General features: G+C 43.2%; 1 protein-coding gene across 1 annotated transcript in view; it reads right to left on the reverse strand.

Annotated features, from left to right (window-relative positions):
- Positions 1-19,220, reverse strand: part of LOC124616062 (ejaculatory bulb-specific protein 3-like) — a 32,307-nt gene extending 13,087 nt beyond the window's left edge. The window contains exon 1 of the mRNA XM_047144297.1: positions 18,948-19,220. Within this exon, the coding sequence (XP_047000253.1) occupies positions 18,948-19,158 (211 nt within the window). The 5' untranslated portion in view covers positions 19,159-19,220. The remainder of the gene's footprint in view (positions 1-18,947) is intronic.
- Positions 19,221-26,329: the final 7,109 nt, after the last annotated feature.

The raw sequence follows: 26,329 nt of genomic DNA on the forward strand, positions 1-26,329 counted from the left end.
TTTGTTTAAAGATGCATCCGATATATTAGAGTATTATTATATAATCTACGTCTTCCATTCACCTTTTCTAAAAGGTATGCTGTAAAGAACACATCTTTTGACTGCTTAATGATACAAAATTTCTTGATGAAATTAATAATTTATACAGTATTGCAATTTAAGTTACGAAACCTCTTCAGTATTAACACGATCCACTTTAGACCCTAAAAATTCTATTAACAAATTGCTTCAGCCTTCACAGTCCACTATTAATACCCTACTTATGACCTCAGCCCAAATGCCATACCACACAGTCACTCGTAGATGTAATGGGTTCGCCAAATCCTGCAATTCTGCTCGCCGGTCGTTGTAGCCGAGAGGTTCTAGGCGCTTCAGTCCGGAACCGCGGTACTGCTACGATCGCAGGTTCGAATCCTGCCTCGGGCATGGATGTGTGTGATGTCCTTAGGTTAGTTAGGTTTAAGTAGTTCTAAGTCTAGGGGACTGATGACCTTAGATGTTAAGTCCCATAGTGCTCAGAGCCATTTTGCAATTCTGTTCGCCCGAGAAGTAATTCAACGGAAAGTGTACCTCATCAGTGAACATTTTCTTCTTGATGAAATTGTTGTCCGCTCTCTGTTTCAGTTCTTGTGTCAGTAGGATTTTATAGGCGCAATGGTGAGAATCTGCTTTCAGAATTCGTTCCATGCTGGTTCTGGGACTATCAGTTGTTGCGGACGTTGGCGAACGGATTCCACCGGAGTTGCAGCACATTATCTCTCATTAAGGCGCTGTTTTCCGCATTACATCTAACACGAGGAACTCCCGAGGGTTTAATTTCAACCGCCGGACCGGTTTTCTCAAATTTAGCAATCATTCTCGTCACAGTCGACTTATTCAGTAAATTATGTTGACCAAACAGTCTACGAAGTTTGTGAATGGTCTCTGCACAACATTCACCACATCTGAAATAAGTTTTCATTGTGATAAAAACGCTCTGTCGTGCAGCGCTATGCTACTAACCACAAAGAAAACAGGTGAAAATCGTGGATTCAATTCTGCCAGTTCGCTAGAATAGAAATGGCAGGTATTTGAAAAATTTTTTCTTTATGGGACACCGCAACTGATTTCGTGTGTTTTGCTCATTCCATTTTGTTTAGAAATATTTCATCTAGATATTTGAACAGTGCCACAAGCTCGAAAGGTACACCACTAACCCTGAGGTCGGATACTTTCTTTTTACTATGGACATTATTTTACATTTTTTTTCAAATTTAAAGATATCTGACATTTAGTATCACTTGTACTTATCCTTACGGAACAACAATACTTTCAGGTAGACAGTAGCAACATCTGCCTAAAGCCCCTGTCTGCTAATCCAATACGTTCATGGATATTGAGAACACTAATTAAAGCCGGCCGGAGTGGCCGTGCGATTCTGGGCGCTGCAGTCTGGAACCGAGCGTTCGCTACGGTTGCAGACTCGAATCCTGCCTCGCGCATGGATGTGTGTGATGTCCTTAGGTTAGTTAGGTTTAAGTAGTTCTAAGTTCTAGACGACTGATGACCTCAGAAGTGAAGTCGCATAGTGCTCAGAGCCATTTGAACCATTTTGAACACTAATTATTATAATACAACATTTACGTTGGGCATACTTGACGATGTGGGTAAATGTTTTTCGCTGCGTACTGTGTCATTCTGGGCTCTGTCCGCAGAAGTAGTCCCTAATTTTTAAATATGGAGCAATTATTCTCTCCGACAGCATATTTTAGTTCTATTTATGGATGATAAATATTGACCTTACATTTTCAGATATTGTATATACATAAAAAGCCTACACACCAGCTAAACCAACTTGCATTTAAGAGTAATTCTGTTCCTGACATACATAAACAATTTAGGAGACAATCTGAGCGGGTCTCTTACATTGTTTGCAGATGATGCTGTCGTTTGTCTTCATGTAAAGTCATCAGTGATCAAAACGAGTTGCAAAATCATTTAGAGCAGACGTCTGTATGGTGAAACTGACTCTAAATTACGAAAAGTATGAATTCATCCACGTGAACACTAAAAAGAATGCGCTAAATTTCTGTTACAAGATAATCACACAAATGTAAAGGCTGTATGTTCAACTAAATACTTAGGGATTACAATGATAAATAACTTACTTTGGAACGATCACATTGATAGTGCTGCGGGGAAAGCAAACCAAAGATTGCTGTTTATTGGCAGAACACTTAGAAAATGTAATAGGTCTATTAAAGAGACTGCTTACACTACGTTTGTCCGTCCTTTTCTGGAGTACAGCTGTGCGGTGTGAGATCCGCATCAGCTATGTTCGACGGAGCACAACGAAAAAGTCACAGAAGGCAGCTCGTTTTGTATTATCGCGAAATAAGGGAGAAAGTGCGACGGATACGTTGTACGAATTGGGGTGGCAGTCATTAAAACAAAGTAGTTTTTCGCTGTTGCAGGACCTTCTCATGAAATTTCAATCACCAACTCTCTCCTCAGAGCGTGAAACTATTTTTTTGGTGCTTACCTACATAGGGAGGAATAATCATCATAATAAAAAATAGAAGTCAGTGATCGTACGGAAAGATTTAAGCGTTAGATTTTCCCAGCTCGAGAGTGGAACGGTAGAGAAGTAGCTTAAAGGTGGTTCGATGAACCCTCTGCCAGGCACTTTATTGTGAATTGCTGAGTAACTGTATAGATGTAGACGTAGCTACAGATCAGGCACATTTATATGTCAAAATCAGACAATACTAAATAATCTAACGTACGAAGAAATGCTGCGCGGGATTATCCGAGCGGTCCAAGGCGCTGCAGTCATGGACTGTGCGGCTGTCCCGGCAGAGGTTCGAGTCCTCCCTCGGTCATGGGTGTGTGTGTTTGTCCTTAGGATAATCCAGGTTAAGTAGTGTGTAAGCTTAGGGACTGATGACCTTAGCAGTTACGTCCCATAAGATTTCACACACATTTGAACATTTGTACGAAGAAATGCCCCTTTCTCCCCCCCCCCCCAATCTCTGTCTCTCTCGACTTACTATCAGTTTCTCTCCGTTTCTTCGATACGTTAATGAGGCTGTCCTCGAACATAGTTGCATTAACATCCACGGGTAAAGCAAGTTTCTGTTTCTCGCAACAACGCTCTGCCATGTATTTTGTCTCCTGGTTGTGCTAGTTCAACTACGTTTTTTTTATTTTTTTTCCGAGCTTCTGCTGAGTTTTGAGAGAGTAGACTGGAACTTGGGGTAACCTGTAACAAAGAGTAGGTGCGCGAAACCTATTCCTTTAACTGAATTTTTGGAGTATTATGTAGGCAGGTCAGTGACCTGGTTTCGAGTCCCATTCCACAGTGTAGTGCTCGCATATGATGAATGTCCAACAGCACATGTCGATTGATGTTCATTCTCTCACCTGACTGTTTGTTCGGAATGAATTACATATGACCTTAAAACGAATATTGTTGTCAAGAATTTTCCTGTCCTGTGTTCCGCTGATCTTGACGGTTAGCGTATTTAACACCACGGAACAGTTCATTTCTCCCTTATTCATGCAATGCACGAAACTTACTTTACTTTTCTCCGTATTCACATTGCTGGTCTATAGCAAGTAACTGCTTCACGTGACACACGCTAAATTGAGGCTATTGTCGATTACGAAATAACTCGTGTATGCGACAGTTGCGGTAATATTTTGCGAACTGCTCCGATGCGTTAACGTTTGGTCTGCTGCGCTTTCGTTTCGCATGGCTGCACCGTTTTCAAACTCGTATCCACATCACATCACACTACTGAGTTAATGGTTATGGCACAGCGTTCGTTATGTGAAATTGACTTTACACTATTGGGTTGTCAAGTTTATTTTCAAAATTCACGCGACAAACGCCAATTTTCATGTACTTTCTGTCGTGGTCTGATTACCATATATTATTGCTTAACAAGCATGACACCGATTGAAATACAGGTTAACCGCATATGCGGAAGTTGTTTATTTGCTCGATTCATGAATCGACGAACCATTTAAGCGAACACCGGTCAAATAATTAATAGCGATTTAAACGCGGTAAGTACCGCGCGAGGCTGATGACTGAGTGCTATATATAGTGTTCCCGCTCTCTGGAGAAACGAGGTTCAAATGCCTCCTGTGGTTCCCCTAATATACTCTGGTTCTTTCAAGTCATCACGGCTATCGTTTCTTTCCTCCTCTTTCTCCATCCTACTTGGTTCTCCACATCTAAGTTGATGACAAGATCGACTACCTTTTGCTGTGATAACAATAATGTATCATCTCGTATCGTAACAAAACGTTATCGACATTTCGAAGGACTCGATAATGACAAAGAAGTCTGCTATAGTATCAAAGACAAAAAGTGAAGTGCTTTCCTGAACTCGTAGATGTTAGAATTGCTAACACGGAGAACTGGGAAGCGCACTAAAAACACAGAACCTATATCGTTCAAACATTCTTCTTAACCCTGTCATCTCTTTGCATCGTTTTATTTTTAATGTTCACGACGTCTTTAGAGTATTTTTGACAATTTAAGGTCGCAGTTGAAGCCAGAAACGAAGCATCTAATTAATCTCTTACATGAAGTTTCCCATTATTGTCAACAATGATGGTTTGGAACCATAGTTACCGTGCTTGGCCGCTCGCACGAAGTTAGTTGGTGTTTAACCTTTGCCCTCTTTCTGACGCAGTACCAAGTCGTCAGAGATTTTGCACCAACGCTACAGCTGCCGACGTTTCGAGGTAAAGATGTTGTTGACTCACAGTTTCAACCAATCCATTTGAATCGCATAACCGAAATACGTACTGAGTCACAAAATCAGATTCCCAGGAGGTAGTTTCGTGTATGTATGAAATTGGTAATTTACGAATGCGACAAATATTTGCAGTTTATGTAGTTTGTCTTGTAAATAAGAACTATCGAAATTCTCTGTTGCAACTCAATTTTTATTATTATTTTTAACCAAACATATTTTATCTAACTGCGTTTTGCCTCATCAGCGCTCTACAAAAATATCTCGTTTGCTTAGCTACAAATATTTTGTTTTGATGTTCGTGTCCCCAGCAGAATGGATACGTCGAAGCAATTCAGAAGCATACCGCTCGATTTGTTACCGGTACGTTCGATCAACACATTAGTATAATAGAGATGCTTCGCGAACTCAAGCAAATCGTTGGAGAGAAGACCACGTTCTTTTCGTGGAGCACTATTTAGAACCGACATTTGCGGCTGACTACAGAACAATTCTGTTGTTGCCAATGCAAATTTGGTATAAGAACTGCGAAGACAAGATAAGAGAAATTACGGCTTGTACATTAGCATACAGACAGTCGTTTTTCCCTCACTCAATTTGCGGAGTATGTATGCAGACGTAGATTTTAGAAAAATATGCAAAGTCTTAGAAAATTTCAAAAAAATATATATTTACATTTGTAATATCACTGGAAGAGGGCAACAGTTAGTGTATTACTTTTAACTATAAAGTTTATTTCAATGAATTCGCGCATTAACTGTTTAATGGTTCTACTGGTTTCGAGTTACTGGTCTACATCAATAGCCCTATATTCTTATAGCGTTACAGGGCTATAGCGCTAACGATAATGACTAGCCCTATATTTACAGCATTATAGGGATATATCGTTATTGACAATAAATACCCCATATTTTAAAGGGTTGCAGGGCTTTAGGGCTATTGATAGGTCCAGTCGAAAACAGTATAACCATTAAACAATTTATGCCAGAATTCACTGAAATAAAATTTATAGCATCAAAGTCACTTAATTTTTCAATTTTACGGGCTAACGTTCAAGTAAAGGAAAAAAAAGAAGAAAAGAATCTCGTTCGAATGGGAAATTTCAGTTAGTTAGCTTTTTCTTTTTTAAAGAAAAAGTTTATGGGTGAGATCGTTTGCTTGAAGCAATGTGAAAAAATCACCATACCGTGACTAGGATCCAGAAGCCATCTCGCTAGGTGAAAGTCCCTTAAGCCGTTTGCTTTGTATTTAGCACATACCAAAGAGAAACGTAAGCAGCAGGAGAGTAGCAAAAAAGATATATTGCGTTAGAAGTGGTGTCAAAAATTATTTGTATAGAGTGTAGAGGCAATATATTTGTAGCTAAAGTTTGGGGAACTAGTACCCCGAGAAACAGCCTACTTGTACGACATGCGATAAGGCATCCAGGAGTAGTCGGTTTGGCGATAGAGGAGACACGAAATGAGGATCTCTGTTTGGGACGAACATACTGGAGTTACTATGAAAGATCGTAAATAGCGTTAGTACAGATCAGCGCGTTTGAGTAGGGCTTTGTGCCTGAGATCTAGGAGTCGATGGAGTCGCTCGGGAGATGTCTCCTGGTAAACATCTATGTTAAACCACGGTCACCAAATTTGCACCAAAATGAATAAATTCGAGCGTTTGATCGGTTCTCGCGTCGTTGACGAAAGGCGGCTATAGCATTGAGTATGTTGTGAAAGTCTGTACTTTGAGAGTGGTTTCTTCTAGGAGATATTCGCGTGTGAACATTCATATTAAATATGGACTTGATATCCACTTTCCGCGTTTTAAAGACAATAAACCAACTTAGAGGTTAAAGGAAAGTTTAGACATTTTTTTCAAACGAGTCATGCAGGAACCCCGAACGCTTGATAGTTTAACTAAAATTCAGCTACTGCCCATGGATTGGAGTTATGTGGCATTTGCGTGGTGGCTATTTAGTCTAATTTTCGTCAACGCTGCTTTTGTCGACTAAACTGCTATATACCATCGCAGAGTGAAGCGTTCAAAAAAATGGGACTTAACTTCTGAAGCCATCAGTCCCCTAGAACTACTTAAACCTAACTAACCTAAGGACATCACACACATCCATGCTCGAGGCAGGATTCGAACCTGCGAGCGTAGCGCTCGCGCGGTTCCATACTGTAGCGCCTAGAACCGCACGGCCATTCAGGCCGGCGGCGTGAAGGGGCAAACAACGTGGAACATATCCAGGTAGGTGGACTGATCGTTTAAAGGATAGTCTGAGACCAAGATGCCCCAGCGCAATGTGAAGGACAGGATCAAACCAGGAGGAGGCTGGTGATAGTGAAAGAAGAAGAACAAAAGGAACAGACTTACATCAAGAATACAGGCGTCATTCCGAGTAGTAACTACTGATTTCCATCGGACAACCAAGTAAAGAAATAGTGGGTCTATTGCTAAGTGACTGAAGTGCACTGCGTGTCATAACAGTGCATAGCAATACAAATGAGTATCTCACTTCATACTGAAATTGGCGTTATTGGTGTGCTGCATTGCGTGTACGAGGGAGTTGTGAGAGCGTTTCCATGACAAAATAATATACTAGGAGAAACAAGAATAAAGTAGGTTAAAGGTTAACCTTTCATCGACGTCAAGGTGAGTGATAAGAAAAATATCTCTTTTTTTAAGAATAAAGGATATGAATCAACTACAGCATTCCATAAAGAGCAGTTCCGGCATTGCTCAGAAGTCTTCCAGGATATACGCTCAAAATCTGTAGGACAATCTGAATATCGATTCAAAGCCGACTGCCCCTCCTCGCCCCCCCCCCTCCTACACACACACCGTCCACTTCCGACAACAATAGCTGAAGCATTGCTACACTTTACTTGTTGACAAATTAGTTTAGATTTGCATTTCCGTTTCTACTTATGATACACGATAATCGTTGTTCACACCTTTGTTCTTCTGAAATGTCTTATCGTACTTGCTCGGTGTATATATGTAACGACTGAAAATAGGAATACAAAATTGTTTTATTTGTTGGGTAGCTTCATCATCATCATATCATCATCATCTTGGACAGTTTCCAGCATCTGGCCGGGTCTGTGTGGAACATAGGGCTCCTCATCGTCTTCTGTCTTGCCACCATCTCTCCGTCTTCACCTTGGTCCAGTCTTCTCCTTTCTTCTGGAGGCATTCCTCTACTCCTTTCAGCCATCTGTCTCTCGGTGTTCCTCTTGGTCTCTTTCCTTCCAGTTTCATCTCCGTGTTCACCTTGGTCCAGTCTTCTCCTTTCTACTGGAGGCATTCCTCTACTTCTTTCAGCCATCTGTCTCTCGGTCTTCGTCTTGGTCTCATTCCATCCAGTTTCATCTCGTGTATCCTAATGGGTATCCTCTTCTCGTCCATTCTCTTAACGTGTCCATACCATCTCAGCCTTGATTTCTCTATCTCCTCCTGTAGTGGCTCCACCTTCATTAACTCTCTGATCCTCTCATTTCTTAACCTGTCTATCTTTGTCACTCCAACACTGTTTCTCAAGAATTGCATCTCAATAGATTGTACTTTGCTTTTCTCTATTCTTTCATAACCCTGGTTTCTGATGCATATGTCAGGATCGGGACATAGTATGACTGGTATATAACCTTTTTACTGATTTGGGGTACATCCTTGCTCCACATCAGGCTTCTGACACTCTTCCGAAATGCTTCTGCTTTTCTCCCCCGCTCGTTTATTTCTCTGTTGTTTTTTCCATCTTCCTGTATCAGGCTTCCTAGGTACCTGAAACTTGTTGTGATAATCTTCTCACTCTTACTTATACTAAATTTCATCCCATATTCTTGTACTGTTCGTTCCCATATGTCCAACTGCTCTTGTATTTCCTCCTCCTTATCACCCCCAAATCATCAGATCATCTACAAACACCATAGCTTTCATCTTCCTTTCACCAGTTACTTGTGCTACTGTACTCATATCATCCATCGCTACTGGAAGAGTAATGGTGAAAGTGCACTTCCCTGCCTCAAGCCATTCCTCTGTTCGGTCCAAGCTGATCTCTCTCCTCCCACTTTCACATAGCTCACACTTCCATGGTACATTTTCCTTATCCTCCAAATAATCTGTTTTGCTACTCCTCTGTTCTCCGGAACATTCAACACTTTGCTTCTAATTACACTATCATACGCTTTTTCGATGTCCAGGAAGGTCATTAGTAGATCTATTCCATATTCATAGTACTGTACCCATAGTGCTTGATAGCTACACGTAGCTCAGAAAATTGTACGTTAAAAAGAGAAGGGCAGAAATTTTTGGAAAGCTTTGAAATCTGGCTGTGGAGAATAAGTGGCGGAAATTGAATGGGCTGTGAGGGAAAGGAACATTAAAGAGTTCGAAAGAGCAAATGAAACAAACAGTTTTCTGAAGTACTTTAGCACGAGTTAAGAGAACTGACTCGAACACATACTCAGGAAAAACTGTTTGAGGAAAACTATCGCTGAATCAAAGACGTGGTCTAAAGACAGAAAAGGAGGTAGAAGTAGATATAGCATGCTGACAGGTTTGATAGCATGAATATTGTACCAAGAACTAAGGGAATAACGAAAGTAGGACATCGTACGTAACAAACTGCAGATGAAACCTATCTTTTAACAGATGTATACAGGGTAAACATTAATAAAACCGACAACAGTTTTTCCTGACTGGAAAGCGAGGCAAAAAGACCTCTTAACATGTGTCCGGAAATGGATGGTGTGCGTGCAACGATAACATAGAACAGAGCTGCATCGCATCCATGTCGCAATAGATGTTCAAAGTGGCCTCCGTGGAATACAAAGTACGCTTTCACACGTTCTGGTAAATGTTGCTTCGTCGGTAAAGAGGACTGATGACAGAAATACCGTACCTGTGATGGTCTGGTGTGAAAACCACTGACAAAATCTTTCCCGAGGAAGGAAATCCGCTGGTGTTAATCCTTGCGCTATACAATCTGGTCCTCCCAATCTGGTGTACGCGCAGTCGGCCGCCTCCCCGCACGTTCGTCTGTCTGAAAGGACCCATGATCACACAGACGCTCAAAAAGGAATTGAAATGTTGTGTGATGTGGTTGGTGTGTGTGAGCGCACTTGTTTTGGTGCAGACGTGCTTCCTCTCAACCACTTCCATCTGTTTGGCTGTACACAGACACCATCTCGGCTTGTTCCCGACACGAACACCGTATCACTCTGCTGCTTACAGTACGCTGCGTCAATTACCCAAATGCAACGCATGGCACGTGGTCAGAGGGACCTACATTCGTCAGCGCCATCTACCGTGGCAACGGTGCATTTCCGGACACTTGTTCGTAGGACCTTTGTTCCTCCATTTCCAATAGGGATTCCGTCCCAGAAGTTTGTCTGTTTTATGTTCACCATGTATATCGTGATGATAATGTGCGACAATATGAAAGTTATGTCATCAGTCGAAAGTATACAGTACTATTTACACGCGTAGAATATCAATATATTGATGGCATTTAAATGACTATTGTATGAAGAACGGGGTCACATAATAAAATATCACAGAGTACCCTTCGGAAGTGTAAAATTTCTAGTCATGGTTACATAACGTTCACAAGGCGAAAAACAAGTTTTACGATTTTAATATTTGGTTGAATGTGTAAGCGACGTGAAACATATGGCGCAAGGACACAGACCTTGGCAGAAGGACGAAAGGTTGTAGCTAGCAGTTCTCCTTCTCTTCCCCCCTCCCACTCTTCTCACTCTTCCCCTCTTCTCTCTCTCTCTCTCTCTCTCTCTCTCTCTCTCTCTCTCTCCCTCTCTCTCTCTCTCTCTCGCCTTCCTGGTGTTTCCGCCTAGACCTGTTGAAATACCGATGCACCCATGTATCGATATTTATCCCAAAAATATCCTTTTATATAAATGGAGGTATATCTTTCACCGAAATATCTATATAGAAAGGGTAATATCGAGTTCCAATATTTTTATTTTATATTATATTTTTCCGCAATTTTCGATAAATGTTTGAAGTTGTTGTTTTGAAACTGTAATAGAGTGTAATTTTACTTTCACTGTGTCAATGATTCTCATTACTTTTTGATCTTTAATCACTTCCAGTCTTTCTGTATGTCTGTGTGAAGTAAGTATACTAACTAAGTACTAACTCTGTGCGAACAGGCCTTGGAAGGTCCAACGGGACCGACCGGCCGCCATGTCATCCTCAGCCCACCGGCGTCACTAGATGCGGATATGGAGGGGCATGTGGTCAACACACCGCTCTCCCGGCCATATGTCAGTTCCCGAGACCGGAGCCACTGCTTCTCCATCAAGTAGCTTCTCCGTTTGCCTCATAAGGGCTGAGTGCACCCCACTCATCAACAGCGCTCGGCAGACCGGATGGTCATCCATTCAAGTGCTAGCCCAGCCCGACAGCGCTTAACGTCGGTTATCTGACGGGAGCCGGTGCTACTACTGCGGCAAGGCCGTTGCCCTCAAGTAAGTATAGATGTCACAAAGAAATCCGATTGCGCTGGGGACGGCAGTGTGTATGGAATAACCAGGTATCCGATGCGAAGAAGTAGCACTTCAGTTGTTTTTAACGCAACTAGTGTGCTATTGAAACTTCCTGGCAGATTAAAACTCTGTGCCGGACCGAGACTCGAACTCGGGACCTTTGCCTTTCGCGAGCTGCTCTACCAACTGAGCTACCCAAGCACGGCTCACGACCCGTCCTCATAGCTGTAATTCCGCCAGTACCCTTCTCCTACCTTCCAAACTTCACAGAAGCTCTCCCGCATACCTTGCACAACTAGAGAGTTTTGGTTCAAATGGCTCTGAGCACCATGGGACTTAACTTCTGAGGTCATCTGTCCCCTAGAACTTAGAACTACTTAAACCTAACTAACCTAAGGACATCACACACACCCATGCCCGAGGCAGGATTCGAACCTGCCACCGTAGCGGTCCCGCGGTTCCAGACTGTAGCGCCTAGAATCGCTCGGATACCCCGGCCGGCAATCTAGAGAGGTAGAGCACTTGCCCGCGAAAGGCAAAGGTCCCGAGTTCGAGTCTCGGTCCCGCACACAGTTTTAATCTGCCAGGAAGTTTCTTATTAGCGCACACTCCGCTGCAGAGTGAAAATCTCTTTTCTGGAAACATCCCCCAGGGTGTCGCTAAGCCATGTCTCCGCAATATCTTTTCTTGCAGGAGTGCTAGTTCTGCAAAAATTTTTATTCCAAAAATAGGGAGGTGACTCACGATCCTTCGGGTGCTGAAGGTAGTGAAAGTCATGAAGATTCAATGCATAATGCAGCTGCAAAGTGTGAGTTAAAAGACGCGTTCGCGTACTATGATAGTCTTCTTCAAGAAGCGGACCTTACTGATACAGAATCATCAACACCGACTTCTGCAGATGCAGTAACGATTGGAGAAGAACTTTTTCAGTATACTGTCGAAGTGTAGGAGAAAAGGTATTTATTACTAACGAGGACCTCGTTCATTCCGACAAAGTCGATGAATATGGTTTATTCCTTGAAGGTGAAGGTTTTTACGACTATGAGGATTATGAGCCACCCGAAAAGGACAGTCGAATACATTCTGTAGGAGGCAAAAATAAAAGTAATGAGGCTGGCAAAAGAACACACCACGTGGGGTCTAGAAAACCTCCAGATAAAAGGTTCTCGAAATTTAAAAGAGAAAGGACGATGCAAATGGATGGGAAGAAAACATAAAAGCTGCAATGTCAAAAGCACATTCGATGCTTAATCGTACATTACTCTTCTATTTTGGCATATTTCAATTCATTTTATTATTGAATAAAGTCATTTTGCAACTTTATTTATGGACGTTTGATTTGGCTTTACGGAGCTTGTCCCTCGCCCTTGCAACTTGTGTCTAAACGACGTAGCGCGCAGGTGCAAAGTAATTCTGGTTAAATCACCCGATGGCAGGTATCAGGACTTTTGCAAATCAGGACAGGTATATATTTTCAGGAAAACTTTATGCGTTTGGTCGTTTACTTGTCGATAATCACAAATGTAAAACATGTTGTAATAATAAAAATTAGTAAACAGCTAAATCACGGTGGAAATGAAACAAAAGTTCATGCAAATACAAGTGTTTTTTCGTTTTATTACCTTTAAAAAATGCAAATAAAAATGAGTTTATGTCGATCTAGCGATCCACCGACTACGGAGCTTGAAAGCTAGCCACATGACCGCCATCCATCCCATACTGAGGGGCGCAAACCACCCGTACATCACCGACGCGTAAGCTTTGTCCTGAGATTTTATCGAACTTGTATAAGTAGTACGCCTTCCTTCTTGCACATTCTGTTGTCCTAACGGACTGCTAAATCCAAACAAAGTTTGAAGAAAACTCATGGTACGAACGTCTTGGCCGCCTCTTGTAAGATCCACCAAGAGTTTTCACACATCAGAAGTACTCACAACCACAGATCAAACAGCCAGGTTACGATTGTGGAAAGGACGTCCTTCACCTGGTTGGAAATGAATATCTGAAACTGTACCACCGGATCATAACGAGGATCTTTGAATCTTTCAGGGTTAATTTAGCAAGATGAAGCTACAATAAAGTAGACAATCCCAGATGCGACTGTGGAGATGGCCAGGCAGTTAAACATGTGATTCAGCGTCGACCGTGTCCGAACTCCTACGCGGAAGGTGACTTGCATAATGGCTTCGGAGAAGGACTGTTGACATTCTTAAAAGTATCGACAATCCGATAAATCGATAATCAAAAAAATATCATTATCGGCTCTCGAAATATCGAAAGAAAGTATCATATATCGATGGAAAAAACGACGTACCGGTCTATAAAAATATCGGCCGCACGCTGTATATATACTGCCAGTTTTAGAGCTATATTTTTAACTATTTATTATCATTACACATTATGTGCGTCAACAACCTAGCAGCTGCCTATAAGCCCTTACAGAAAGAATGGAAAGGAGAACGATGAACGTTCACGATTGACGATAATCACTTTCCTAACGATGGTAACTGCATGTAAGTGGCACAATGAAAGGTGTCCGATGGGTCCGTCGTTCGATTTCATCACATATCGGATTTTTCCGAACACTTCATGTCGACCTGCTTGTTTTTACATTTCTGCCAACGCCAGCGACCTAGCAGTTGTAAAGTCAAAATTGCGTGGTGAAGCAGCTGTAGTTTGTGTTGGTAGCGTTGAGCGCTGATTACGTCAGCATTTCCCCTCACATGTCTCCGCCCACCGCAAAGACCAGTCTCATCGTTTATATTTTTGTTCATAGTTTTCAGCAACTGTTTTTGGAGAATGCCGATGTAAAGAAATAGCACGCCAGTTGCGTTAAAACTTGTTCTTTAACGCAACTTGTGTTCTATAAGCGGCGTTCAAAAAGAAACGATCCTGAGGCACAATTACAGAAACCAATACTTGAATGTTAGAAGTATTGACCTTCGCTGTTGAGACACTTTATTCCACTGTGACACAAGGCGGTGAATGGCTGTTATAAAATTCCCGGATCTGCGATGTTAACCAGTTCCGCACGTACAGCTGGACGTTGTTGTCCGAGGTGAATCGTTGGCATCTCAGAGTCTTTTTAACGGGACCAAAAATGGTGTAATCACATGGACAACAGTGAAAGACCAGCATTACTTGCAGACATTGACCACCTTTCGCCAAGCGACCAAATCAAAATGACCGGGCAGTCTCACCCGACGGGTCATTCTGCTCCAAGACAATGCAAAGCCTCATACGGCCAACACAGTCGCGGCACTCCTGCAGAAATTCAAATGGGAGGTTCTCCGCCACCCTCCATACAGTCGGGACCTCTCTCCCTGTGGTTACGCCATTTTTGGACCCCTTAAAAATGCTGTGAGGGGCGAACGATTCACCTCGGACGACGACGTCCAGCTGTACATATGGAACTGGTTAACATCGCAGCCCCGGAAATTTTATGACAGCCGTTCACTGCCTTGTGTCACGGTGGGACAAGTGTCTCAACAGCCAGGGTTAATACTCCTAACATACAAGCACTGGTTTCAGTAATTATTCAGCCGGCCGGAGTGGCCGAGCGGTTAAAGGCGCTACAGTCTGGAACCGCGCGACCGCTGCGGTCGCAGGTTCGAATCCTGCCTCGGGCATGGATGTGTGTGATGTCCTTAGATTAGTTAGGTTTAAGTAGTTCTAAGTTCTAGGGGACTTATGACCACAGCAGTTGAGTCCCATAGTGCTCAGAGCAATTTGAACCATTTGAGCCAGTAATTATGCCTCCGGCTTGTTTCTTTTTGAAGGCCCCTTATATTTATTCATATCGGAAATATTATTCCGTCCGCACCGCCACGCCACAGTGTAATCGGACGCTTCTTTTTTGCCATATGTACTTGCTTCACACAGTCAAGGAGGAAGACTGGAACCGATGAAAGCTCGGAAAGTAGTAAGACTCCACGTAGTCAAAGTAAAATTATGTTCGACTACAATTTCAAAAGATCAGTCCAAATACTTAACGAAAATTGTGAAAAAAAAATATATCAGCACTCGATATTTTCATTTTGGTGCCCATATATCGTGGGAAAAGGGTCGCCAATAAATCGATATTTTACCAGTAGTCCTGCTTCGGAGAATGCACTAGAAGTGGCAGACTTTCGGTCATATTTTATACAATGTAATGTTTGTTAAATGTGTATGTTTCTGACACGATTATAAGAATAATAATAATAATAATAATAATAATAATAACTGACAGTTCCTAACTTCTCCACCTCCTTCTCTTGCTCCTCTATACCTGCAAATACAGATGCAGCTTCTCCAACACACTAATAACGGGAAACACACAAGAAAAGGATATATGAGCACAGTATAAAACAGTTTCCTAAATGAAATGTTGAAACTGCACTCCTTTAGCGAGGATATATGAGTCAAATCGCCGTCGCATTAAAACCCTGACGCGCAGAGTGGGTTTAGGTCCGGAAAGCGAGGAGCCCAAACAATTGGTCCACCCCTACCTATCCATCTGTCAAGGAATTCGTCATTTACATTGTACGCCTACGAACATTAACAATGAAATGAGGAGGACCTCCATCGTGCCTGTAGTACATGTTTTGAGGCACTCGTAAAGACACATGTTCTAACAGAACAAGTACACCGTTCTGCAAGAAAACATGGTTTCTCCGTTGAGCCTGGATGGAAGAAAATGAGACTAACAAACAGTCGCCAACAATGCCACCTCAACATTGGGAGAAAATCTTTGTTCAAAACGTGACTGCACAATTTCGTGAGGATTCTCGACAGCCCATACGTGTCGACTGTGAAAATTCACAGTCTGATTACGTTGGAACGAACGCTCATCCGTGAACAGCCCATTTGCTCTAGAGTTGACACGTTACTGAATGAACAATTCGCAGAAGTGTAGCGGTGCAGCAAAAGCGGCTGCCGTTATTGCCTGCATTCGCTGTACACGGTACGGATACAGCGGGTTCTTATGTAGCGTTTTACAGAGAACCATGTGGTCGACGTTACTTATTACAGCTGTCTTACGCTGCCACTAGGGTTTTCATAAAGTGTACGAAGACTTTTCTCCTCCAGCTTGTGCCCCCGACCTTCTAGCCCTCCTCCAGTCGCGAGTAGTAGGCTTCACCGGCCCACGCTCCGTAAGACGCTCTACTGAACATTTCATGTTAGAAAACGTTTCATGTAATGCTGGTATTTTGTGTTTCTTTGTGTTACCCATGTTTAATGTGATAATGAAAGAACTAGATAATGAGCTCTAACATGGAAACAAAGCGTTTCCGGGTCCATGTCCATAGAACATATTCTCTTCCCCTATGTATAAGGCATGTTTCCTACTACCTTTGTCACACCCTCTATGCTCCACAAGTCAACACACAGTGTGCCTCACTGCCACTTTCTTCCTTTCATGTCTCTGTCGCGGAAGCTGCGCGGAAAGATCGGTTGTTGGTAAGCCTCCGTTTAACTGGAATATCTGTAATTTTACCTTCCTTGGACTTTTCGAGACATATGTGTGAAATTCGAGCGCAGGTAGCTGAGGACTTTTACAGTTTACGTTTCAAATACATTTATACAAACCGGGACAGTACAGTACGTCGTGCTGAAATCAGTGGTGGCTTGTAATCATACATTCGCAGTTCTCTCGCCAAAAGCTGGTTTGATGACTCAGGTTTACTGGAATGTTTTTGGTCCTTTCACCGTACATTTTCAAGCTGTGTCAGCTTTCGCTATTTATTACGATAGGCCTACATCCCGTAGATAAGAAAAAACACTATAAGAATGCAGCGCAATGCAGGAAGAGATGCAGAGGATAGACACATGTTGCAAGGACTGGCTGTTGGCTCTCAACATAGACATACGTACAGAATTTCGGGCAAGCACACCGAAAAGCCTGTTGTTGTACGAGTAAACGATTGGTGAATAATCACTGGAAAGAGACGCGTTCATTAAATTTATGAGAGTAAACGTATGGGTGAATTTTAAATGGAACGGCGACGTAGAACTAATCGCAGGAAAAGTGGATGTCAGGCACATGCATTCAAAGAATCCTCAGAGAGTGCAGTTCTGCTAAGAAGGAAGCTTACAAAATCCTCTTTCGACCGATACTTAGAATTACTTAGCAGTTTGGGACCCTTACATAGTAGGACTGATAGTGTCACAAGAGAAGATCCAAAGAAGAGCTTCACGTTTCGTCACAGGTACTTTATGTGTCTCTTAGCTGGCGTAGTGGCGAGCGTCACAGCTTCACACTTTTGAGCCCTGTGTTCGAAACTCGATTACTATTTTTATTTTTGCTTTTCACTTTTCTACCCGTGTCCGTAGAATATTACTACACGAACGTTTTCCAATGTGTATGGAAATATCGTTGTCCTTATTCGTCTACTAATTGTATGTCTGGTGAATGGTTACAGATATATAAATAAATAAATGAGAAAATTACTTGACATTTTTTTCGTTGAAATTCCTGTGGTGTATCGTGATTAATAATAAATTTCATGGATGCAGTTTCTGTTAAAGCTGCCCGTTATGCGTGTTTTGCCAAGAAAGTATTGCCAACTTGTGAAATCTTCAGCAACGACGTTTTTTTTCCGAGTGAGATTGATGCGAAGAAATACCACTACCCTCGCCCGATGCTCTTAGTGTTCGGCATTTCTATGTTTCGAATGTTTCTGCGATCGGTATCATCCAAGGGAATGCACTAAATGTACCTGAAGAATAAAAATGAGCATAAAACAAAGATTTCATATAAGAATAGATTCAAGAGTGAAATATAAGAACAGCAGAATTTAAAAAAAAATATTGTGACCCTGAATAAACCGTAGAAACATATGTAATAAACATATGACAGTTACTGTGAAATGCAGTTATAATTTTACTGTTGATATAGTGTCCCTGTATCCCATAACTTCGTAAGAAATATTCGTGCTTTGTAACTTTCTATGGACATGGATAGATAAATGAAAATAAAATAGAAGGATAAGAACGGTAATCTAGCTTCGAAAACGGCGCGCAAAACTGGGAGGTCGTGTCGTTCGTCACTGTGCCACCGTTTCGGCTGAGATTATTGCGTCCTAAAAACGCATCTAAATTACGTCGGAAACTTTGACCATCGTTTTCTCAGAAACTTTCGAGTATGTACGGATAAGCCGAGACAAGTGTTCCCTTATTTTCACTTCTCTTTCACCGAGCGAAGTTTCTAGGAAATCGGATTATGGCACTTGCCGTGTTCTCGTCGTAAGCACGAAAGCGTCACGGCCATCATCATCCAACACCGGTGGTAGACGGTACAAGAGAGACGTTACGCAATGCTCTGTCATTTACTGTTAAGCTTCCGAGAGCGTACATTGCTTGAAGGGTCAACCAATATATTACTTCCGCCCACCTACATCCCACGAAAGGGCCATGACGTTAAAATGAGACTGCTTAGAATTCACACAGAGGCTTACCAACTACCGTTGTTCCCGCGCACCCTCCGCGTGTGGAACACAAAAGGCCGGAAGTGGTAGTGCTACGTAAAGCACCCTTCTCCACACACCATAAGGAGGCTTGCGGAATGTATATGAAGATGTGTATGTAGGTGAAAATGTAGATGTAGAGGAGGAGGAGTAGGAGTTGGAGGAGGACTGGGAGGAGTTAGGTGTAGGAGTTGGAGGAGGAGAAGGTGAGAAGGAGAAATCATAAGGCAAGAAAGAGGAAGAGGGCGGCGACTCACCCTTGAGCTCCCTGCCATCGGCCGTGCAGGGCCCGCGCTCCATCAGGCAGTTGATGTAGCTGTTAAGCAGGCGCGTGCTGTGCAGGATGTCGTCCAAGTTGATGTTGTCGTAGCGCGTCGTGTACTTGCCACCGGCGGCCGCCGCTGAAGCGACGCCAACCGCCACCAGCGCCAACAGCAGCACTGCCCATCCCGCCGACACGCGTGCCATGGCCGGTCCACAACGGTCTGCTCGACGAAGCTACCTGTCTGTCTGTCTGTCAGTGCTGGAGCGGTGCCTTCCAGCGACTGTGCAGCGTGCAAGACCGCGCCGGTCCTTTATTAGCGTAAGCCGGCCAGGTGCTAATGCTCGGCTTCGTTTGCACACGCGACTTGGCAAAGAGACCCTGCCTCGTGAGGCGTTGGTTGCTCAACGCAAACACTGAGCAGAGTTTACCTGCTGACAGGGTTTTACCGAGAACTGACGTGTTCTGCTCGTGTCGACACAGTTCATTAAACCTATTTTATTGATATTCCGTGTGCCTCCACCGATCTTCTTCTTTATCCGCTATACCTATAATTATACTCGAAAAAAAAAATCTGTTCGTCTATTAGAAAAAGAATTGATGTCTCCGAGAGAACTGAGGCGACCTCTTGGAGAAACAATTACCGCTCTGACACCAGCTAACGCATTTCTAGAGCGTTTCGCCGTAAAAAAAACCGAGGAACTACTGACCGTACATAACGGCTATCATCGTCAGATGAGCCTTTAATCACCCACCGCTCAATTGGGATAATTACAATTTTGTAAGTGAGGGGAGTGACAAGACATCCTAAGTGCCTTACCTGAGATCCGTCTAGACCAGACAGTTTGGAAACCCACTCCAGATGAAACTGTACTAGATCTAATAAAAACAGATAGACCTAACCTGCTTGAGGGTGACCACATCGAAATTTATATCAATGACCATGAGGCAGCTGTAGCAACAAAAATCACCAAAGAACAGAGGGAAACTAAAACAATTACAAAAATTTGTGTGTTTGATAAAGTAGATAAAGAAGTGGTAACGTCCAATATTAATCGGGAACTTGAAACATTTAGCTCGGGACAGGAGCATGTAGAGGAGCTATGGCTGAGTTGAAAAGAATTATTGACCACGCTCTGGATAAATTACGCTGATCAGCCAGAATGTTATGACCAGCTACCTAACAGCCGGTATATCCACCTTTGGCACGGATAGCAGCGGCGGATCGTCGTAGCGTGGAAGCAGTGAGGCCTTGGTAGGTCACTGGAGGGATTTGGCACCACATCTGCACACACAGATCACCTAATTCCCGTAAATCTACATCTACATCCATACTCCGCAAGCCACCTGACGGTGTGTGGCGGAGGGTACCCTGAGTACCTCTATCGGTTCTCCCTTCTATTCCAGTCTCGTATTGTTCGTGGAAAGGATTGTCGGTATGCCTCTGTGTGGCTCTAATCTCTCTGATTTTATCCTCATGGTCTCTTCGCGAGATATACTTAGGAGGGAGCAATATACTGCTTGACTCCTCGGTGAAAGTATGTTCTCGAAACTTCAACAAAAGCTCGTACCGAGCTACTGAGCGTCTCTCCTGCAGAGTCTTCCACTGGAGTTTATCCATCATCTCCGTAACGCTTTCGCGATTACTAAATGATCCTGTAACGAAGCGCGCTGCTCTCCGTTGGATCTTCTCTATCTCTTCTATCAACCCTATCTGGTACGGATCCCACACTGGTGAGCAATATTCAAACAGTGGTCGAACAAGTGTACTGTAACCTACTTCCTTTGTTTTCGGATTGCATTTCCTTAGTATTCTTGCAATGAATCTCAGTCTGGCACCTGCTTTACCGACGATCAACTTTAAATGATCATTCCATTTTAAATCACTCCTAATGCCTACTCCCAGATAATTTATGGAATTAACTGCTTCCAGTTGCTGACCTGCTATATCGTAGCTAAATGATAAGGGATCTTTCTTACTATGTATTCGCAGCACATTACACATGTCTACATTGAGATTCAATTGCCATTCCCTGCACCATGCGTCAATTCGCTGCAGATCCTCCTGCATTTCAGTACAGTTTTCCATTGTTACAGCCTCTCGATATACCACAGCATCATCCGCAAAAAGCCTAAGTGAACTTCCAATGTTATCCACAAGGTCATTTATGTATATTGTGAAGAGCAACGGTGCTACGACACTCCCCCGCGGCACACCTGAAATCACTCTTACTTCGGAACACTTCTCTCCATTGAAAATGACATGCTGCGTTCTGTTTTCTAGGAACTCTTCAATCCAATCACACAATTGGTATATGATAGTCCATATGCTCTTATTTTGTTGATTAAACGACTGTGGGGAACTGTACCGAAAATTCCGGGGAGTGGAGCAATAAACTCTGACGCCACGTTCAATCACATCACTGATGTGTTCGATCGCGTTCAGATGTAGCGAGTTAGGGGGCCAGTACATCAATTGGAAATCGCCACTGTGTTCTTCGAACCACTCCGTTACACTCCTCGCCTTGTGACACGGTGTATTATATTGCTGAAAAATGCCACTGCCGTCGGGAAACATGATCGTCATGTCTGCAACTGGCATGCAGTACTACTTGGCCGTCATGATGCCTTGAACGAGCTCCACTCGACGAACGGATGCCAGCGTGGATGTCCCCCGCAGCATAATGGAGCCGTCACCTGCTCGTATCGTTCCCGCAGTAAAGGATTTGCGCCCTCCCATCGGCATGATGAAGAAGGTAGCGGGATTCATCAGACCATGCAACGCTCCGCCACTGAGCCTACGTTTAGTGCCAATGGTCGCATGCCCATTTCAGTTGTAGTTATAGATGTCGTGTAGAACGTAGCTGACATTACTGTCACATGTCGCTGAGCTGTTTTGTTTTATTCTCTACTACTGGACTTGTGAGCTTGGCAGGAAGGATTTGCTGCACTCCCGCTGTGGTCACGGGGTCCTGTTGTCGGCAGAAGACTACAATATACACAACTGGCCATTAAAATTTCTATACCAAGAAGAAATGCAGATGATAAACGGGCATTCATTGGACAAATATATTATACTAGATGAGACATGTGATTACATTTCCACGCAACTTGGGTGCACAAAAAAATGGCTCTGAGCACTATGGGACTTAACATCTGAGGTCATCAGTCCCCTAGAACTTAGAACTACTTAAACCTAACTAACCTAAGGACATCACACACATCCATGCCCGAGGCAGGATCCGAACCTGCGACCGTAACAGTCCCACGGTTCCGGACTGAGCGCCTAGAACCGCTAGACCACCGCGGCCGGCTTGGGTGCACAGTTTCTGAGAAATCAGTACCCAGAACAACCACCTCTGGCCGTAATAACGGCCTTGATACGCCTGGGCATTGAGTAAAAAAGAGCTTGGATGGCGTGTACAGATACAGCTGCCCATGCAGCTTCAACACGATACCACAGTACATCAAGAGCAGTGACTGGCGTATTGTGACGAGCCAGTTGCACGGCCACTATTGACCAGCCGTTTTCAATTGGTGAGAGATCTGGAGAATGTGCTGGCCAGGGCAGTAGTCGGACATTTTCAGTATCCAGAAAGGTCTGTACAGGACCTGCAACATGCGGTCGTGCATTATCCTGCTGAAATGTAGGGTTTCGCAGGGATCGAATGAAGGGTAGAGTCACGGGTCGTAACACATCTGAAATGTAGCGTCCACTGTTCAAAGTGCCGTTAACGCTAACAAGAGATGACCGAGACGTGTCACCAGTGGTACCCCATACCATCACCCCGAGTGATACGCCAGTATGGCGATGACGAATACACGCTTCCAATGTGCGTTGACCTCCATGTCACCAAACACGGATGCGACCATCATGATGCTGTAAACAGAACCTGATTCATCCGAAGAAATGACGTGTTGTTTCGTGCACCCAGGTTCGTCGTTGAGTACACCATCGCAGGCGCTCCTGTCTGTGACGCAGCGTCAAGGGTAACCGCAGCCATGGTCTCCGAGCTGATAGTCCATGCTGCTGCAAACGTCTTCGAACTGTTCGTGCAGCTGGTTGTTGCCTTGCAAATGTCCCTATCTGTTGACTCAGGGTTCGAGACGTGGCTGCACGATCCGTTACAGCCTTGCGGATAAGATGCCTGTCATCTCAACTGCTAGTGATACGAGGCCGTTGGGATCCAACACGGCGTTCCGTATTACCCTCCTGAACCCACCGATTCCATATTGTGCTAACAGTCATTGGATCTCGACCAACGCGAGCAGCAATGTCGCGATACGATTAACCGCAATCGCGATAGGCTACAATCCGACCTTTATCAAAGCCGGAAACGTGATGGTACGCATTTCTCCTCTTTACACGTGGCATCACAACAACGTTTGACCAGGCAACGCCGGTCAACTGCTGTTTGTGTATGAGAAATCGGTTGGAAACTTTCCTCATGTCAGCACGTTGTAGGTGTCGCCACCGGCGCCAGCCTTGTGTGAATGCTCTTAAAAGCTAATCATTTGCATATAACAGCATCTTCTTCCTTTTGGTTAAATTTCGCGTCTGTAGCACGTCATCTTCGTGGTGTAGCAATTTTAATGGCCAGTAGTGTATGATTTTGTCTCATTAACACCGAATTCCGGAGCTGTCCAGATAAGGATAATTTGTTGCGTCTTCTCAGTGCAGCCTCTCATACAATTTGGTACCTCCCTATAGTATTAGCGTCATTTTGTGTGAATTCAGTCTAGAGTCTTAGAAAACTTTGCTCCCTGCTGGCGACCTATGTATCGTGTCCCATAGTTAGAACAAATGAAAATCTGTTACACTCAGAAGTGATTCAAATTACAAGGTCCTTTAAATAGTCTTACAACTTCTCCATTGTAAGGCGACCCATTAATAACAAAGATAGTCTGGTGTACATCTGAGCTTGTCGCTCTCAGTGTGACCGTATTACTATAGTGCAGGATGGCCAAACCCAACGGCCGTTCTCTTATTATTCAGTGAAGGTAACGGGCATTGCACTGGCTCGTCTTGTTTGATTATAAGTAGGATACAGATCTAAATTATCTAAAAAGAGTGAAGTATGCAAGCTATTGTTACCTAAAAATTAATTAAGTATGAGATTAAGAAATAAAATATGACTTTGCACATGTTCATTTAAAACATTCTTGTTGATTTATTATATACCTTGTAATGCAGAACACACTTCTGAACAAATTGTGGGTATAGTATGTACTTTTTTACAATATTTGAAACTAACTAGCACTTCTTTTTAAAATATATGGATGTGCTTTTTTTTTAAAAAAAAAAAAGTTAGTATGAAAACAATAACATCTATCCAAACAAAAGAACCACGCTTTTACTGCTGCACGCTGCTTGTTTAAAGTATTCCAAATTGGTTAAGAAGTCCTGTCAATTTTCAGTATCCGCAGAGTAGCACTCGATCACAAAGGGCATTTTTAGGTTTTCTTTTTTCAAATATCTATAGTTGTCGCTCAGGGTAGCTTTGTACCTGAAAAGCCCCTCTCCACTTCACACGACTGACAGGAGCGTCTCTGAAGGCGGCAAGGTCACAGCGGAGCAGATTTGGTTCATTGTATTCAAATGTTGTGGCATTCCCAGAAAGATCTAGGGTTTCACTGGAGAACACTTTACAACTTGTTGTTCACTTCGTCAGCCACATGACCACGCGCTCGACCCACCCACTCCGCACACGTTGCACAATATCGAGGGTGGCACACAGTTGAGTCTAAGCAGCTTCCAGTGCTACGCTGGCTTTTGACGCGACTGAGAAGTTGACTTTGAGGTGTACCAAGTTTCCAGACAAGGTATCTACAAAGACCTCTTTCAAAGTTTTGATAGCACTTGATTCATCACAGTGAAGCTCACAAAAGACTGTTTTTATGTTGGTGTAGTTGGTGCAGTAATAATCAGCAGCATTACGCCAAGAATCCCATCTTACAAGAACAGGCTAAGGGGGGGACCGACAGGGAGGATACTTGTTCCTTGAATTTCTGCACCCATAGTGAAACTTTCGCTCCGTTTCCTTTCCCCAAAAAATTAATTTGTGTACATCGGGGTAATCGCACCTATTCTGTATCTCTGTGTAACGCACGTGCAGGGCAACTGACTACATCATATTGGGTTAGAGAATCTGAAGCCCCTTGGTTGCTTTAGCCACGTATGAAGCACCATCTGTTACTAGCAGCAAAACGTTGTCTCGTTCACACTATATGACCACAGCAGCTTCATAGAAATGCCAAACAAAGGGCCGTTGTCGAGGTATTTATTCTCTGGAGAGCTTAACACGTTAGGAGGAACATTTCTCCAGGCCCGTCGACTTTTAGAACCACAGCAAAATCATTTGGAAATTCTTGGATGGGCAATACATAAAATAGGGCAACCACTCGCCTATAGCGAATCTATGCGTGGGGCACAGTAACCCATAACGAGAACAGCTTTCACACCAGCTTTCGAGCACTGGCCACAGGAGTGCGCGTTTGGGTGTCTGTGTGGTTGTTTGTTAGAATCTGTGTACTACTGCTGGAAAAAGAACCAGTGCCCGAAAGCTAGTGTGCATACTGTTCTCTCTTATGTGTTACTGTGCTCCACGCATCGATCAACTATAGATGAGTGGTTGCCTTTCCCTTATTACAACAACAAAATTTGCAGCAAAACGGTCACCCACACATTTGGTTTCAGTTGTGGACAGTTTCTTGAGCATCTCCTCCAAGCAAACGGATAAGTAGTTCAATTCAACTGGAGGTGAACGTGTTGCATATTTCTTCAAGAACTGTCTAAAGCGTTGATGTTGCGGGATACCATCATCTCATGCAAGTCGTTCACGAATGTTTACACGGTTGAAGATGGACCTTTTTGTCAAATTATGGCGTTTGTGTGCTGTCGTTTTCTGCACTTGTCTTCACACAGCTGCTGTATTTGAAGGTATTACAATGTTGCTGCACGTTAGAGCGCTTTTCTGCACTAAGTTTAATTTCACGTAGTTTGCAAAGTAATGTCTCTCAGTCAGTGCTGACGAACTTCTCTCCAACATCACTACCAAAACCTTACAACTTCGTAGTATTGGAGCACTTTACTTTCAGCATGTTGGACCACACTGAGTTTGTATTCAGCCTGAATAATGTGACCTCGAGTGCGATATTTATTACGTCATAATCCGCTTTTGTTGGTTTCAAGAACGTTTTGTAGATCCCTTGCAACAATGTCTTATGTTAGCGACCCAACTAGTGCAATGGCTTGACAAAATGATGACAAAGCAAGAAAAGAGTTTTTATGTCTTAGAAAATGCGAAATTTTTATCTGTTACAACAGCGCAGCGTGCAGTCTGAAGAAATAATGCAAAAGACCCGTCATGTGTTCCG

This window comes from Schistocerca americana, chromosome 5 (genome assembly GCF_021461395.2).
Source record: "Schistocerca americana isolate TAMUIC-IGC-003095 chromosome 5, iqSchAmer2.1, whole genome shotgun sequence".
Classification (NCBI taxonomy): domain Eukaryota; kingdom Metazoa; phylum Arthropoda; class Insecta; order Orthoptera; family Acrididae; genus Schistocerca; species Schistocerca americana.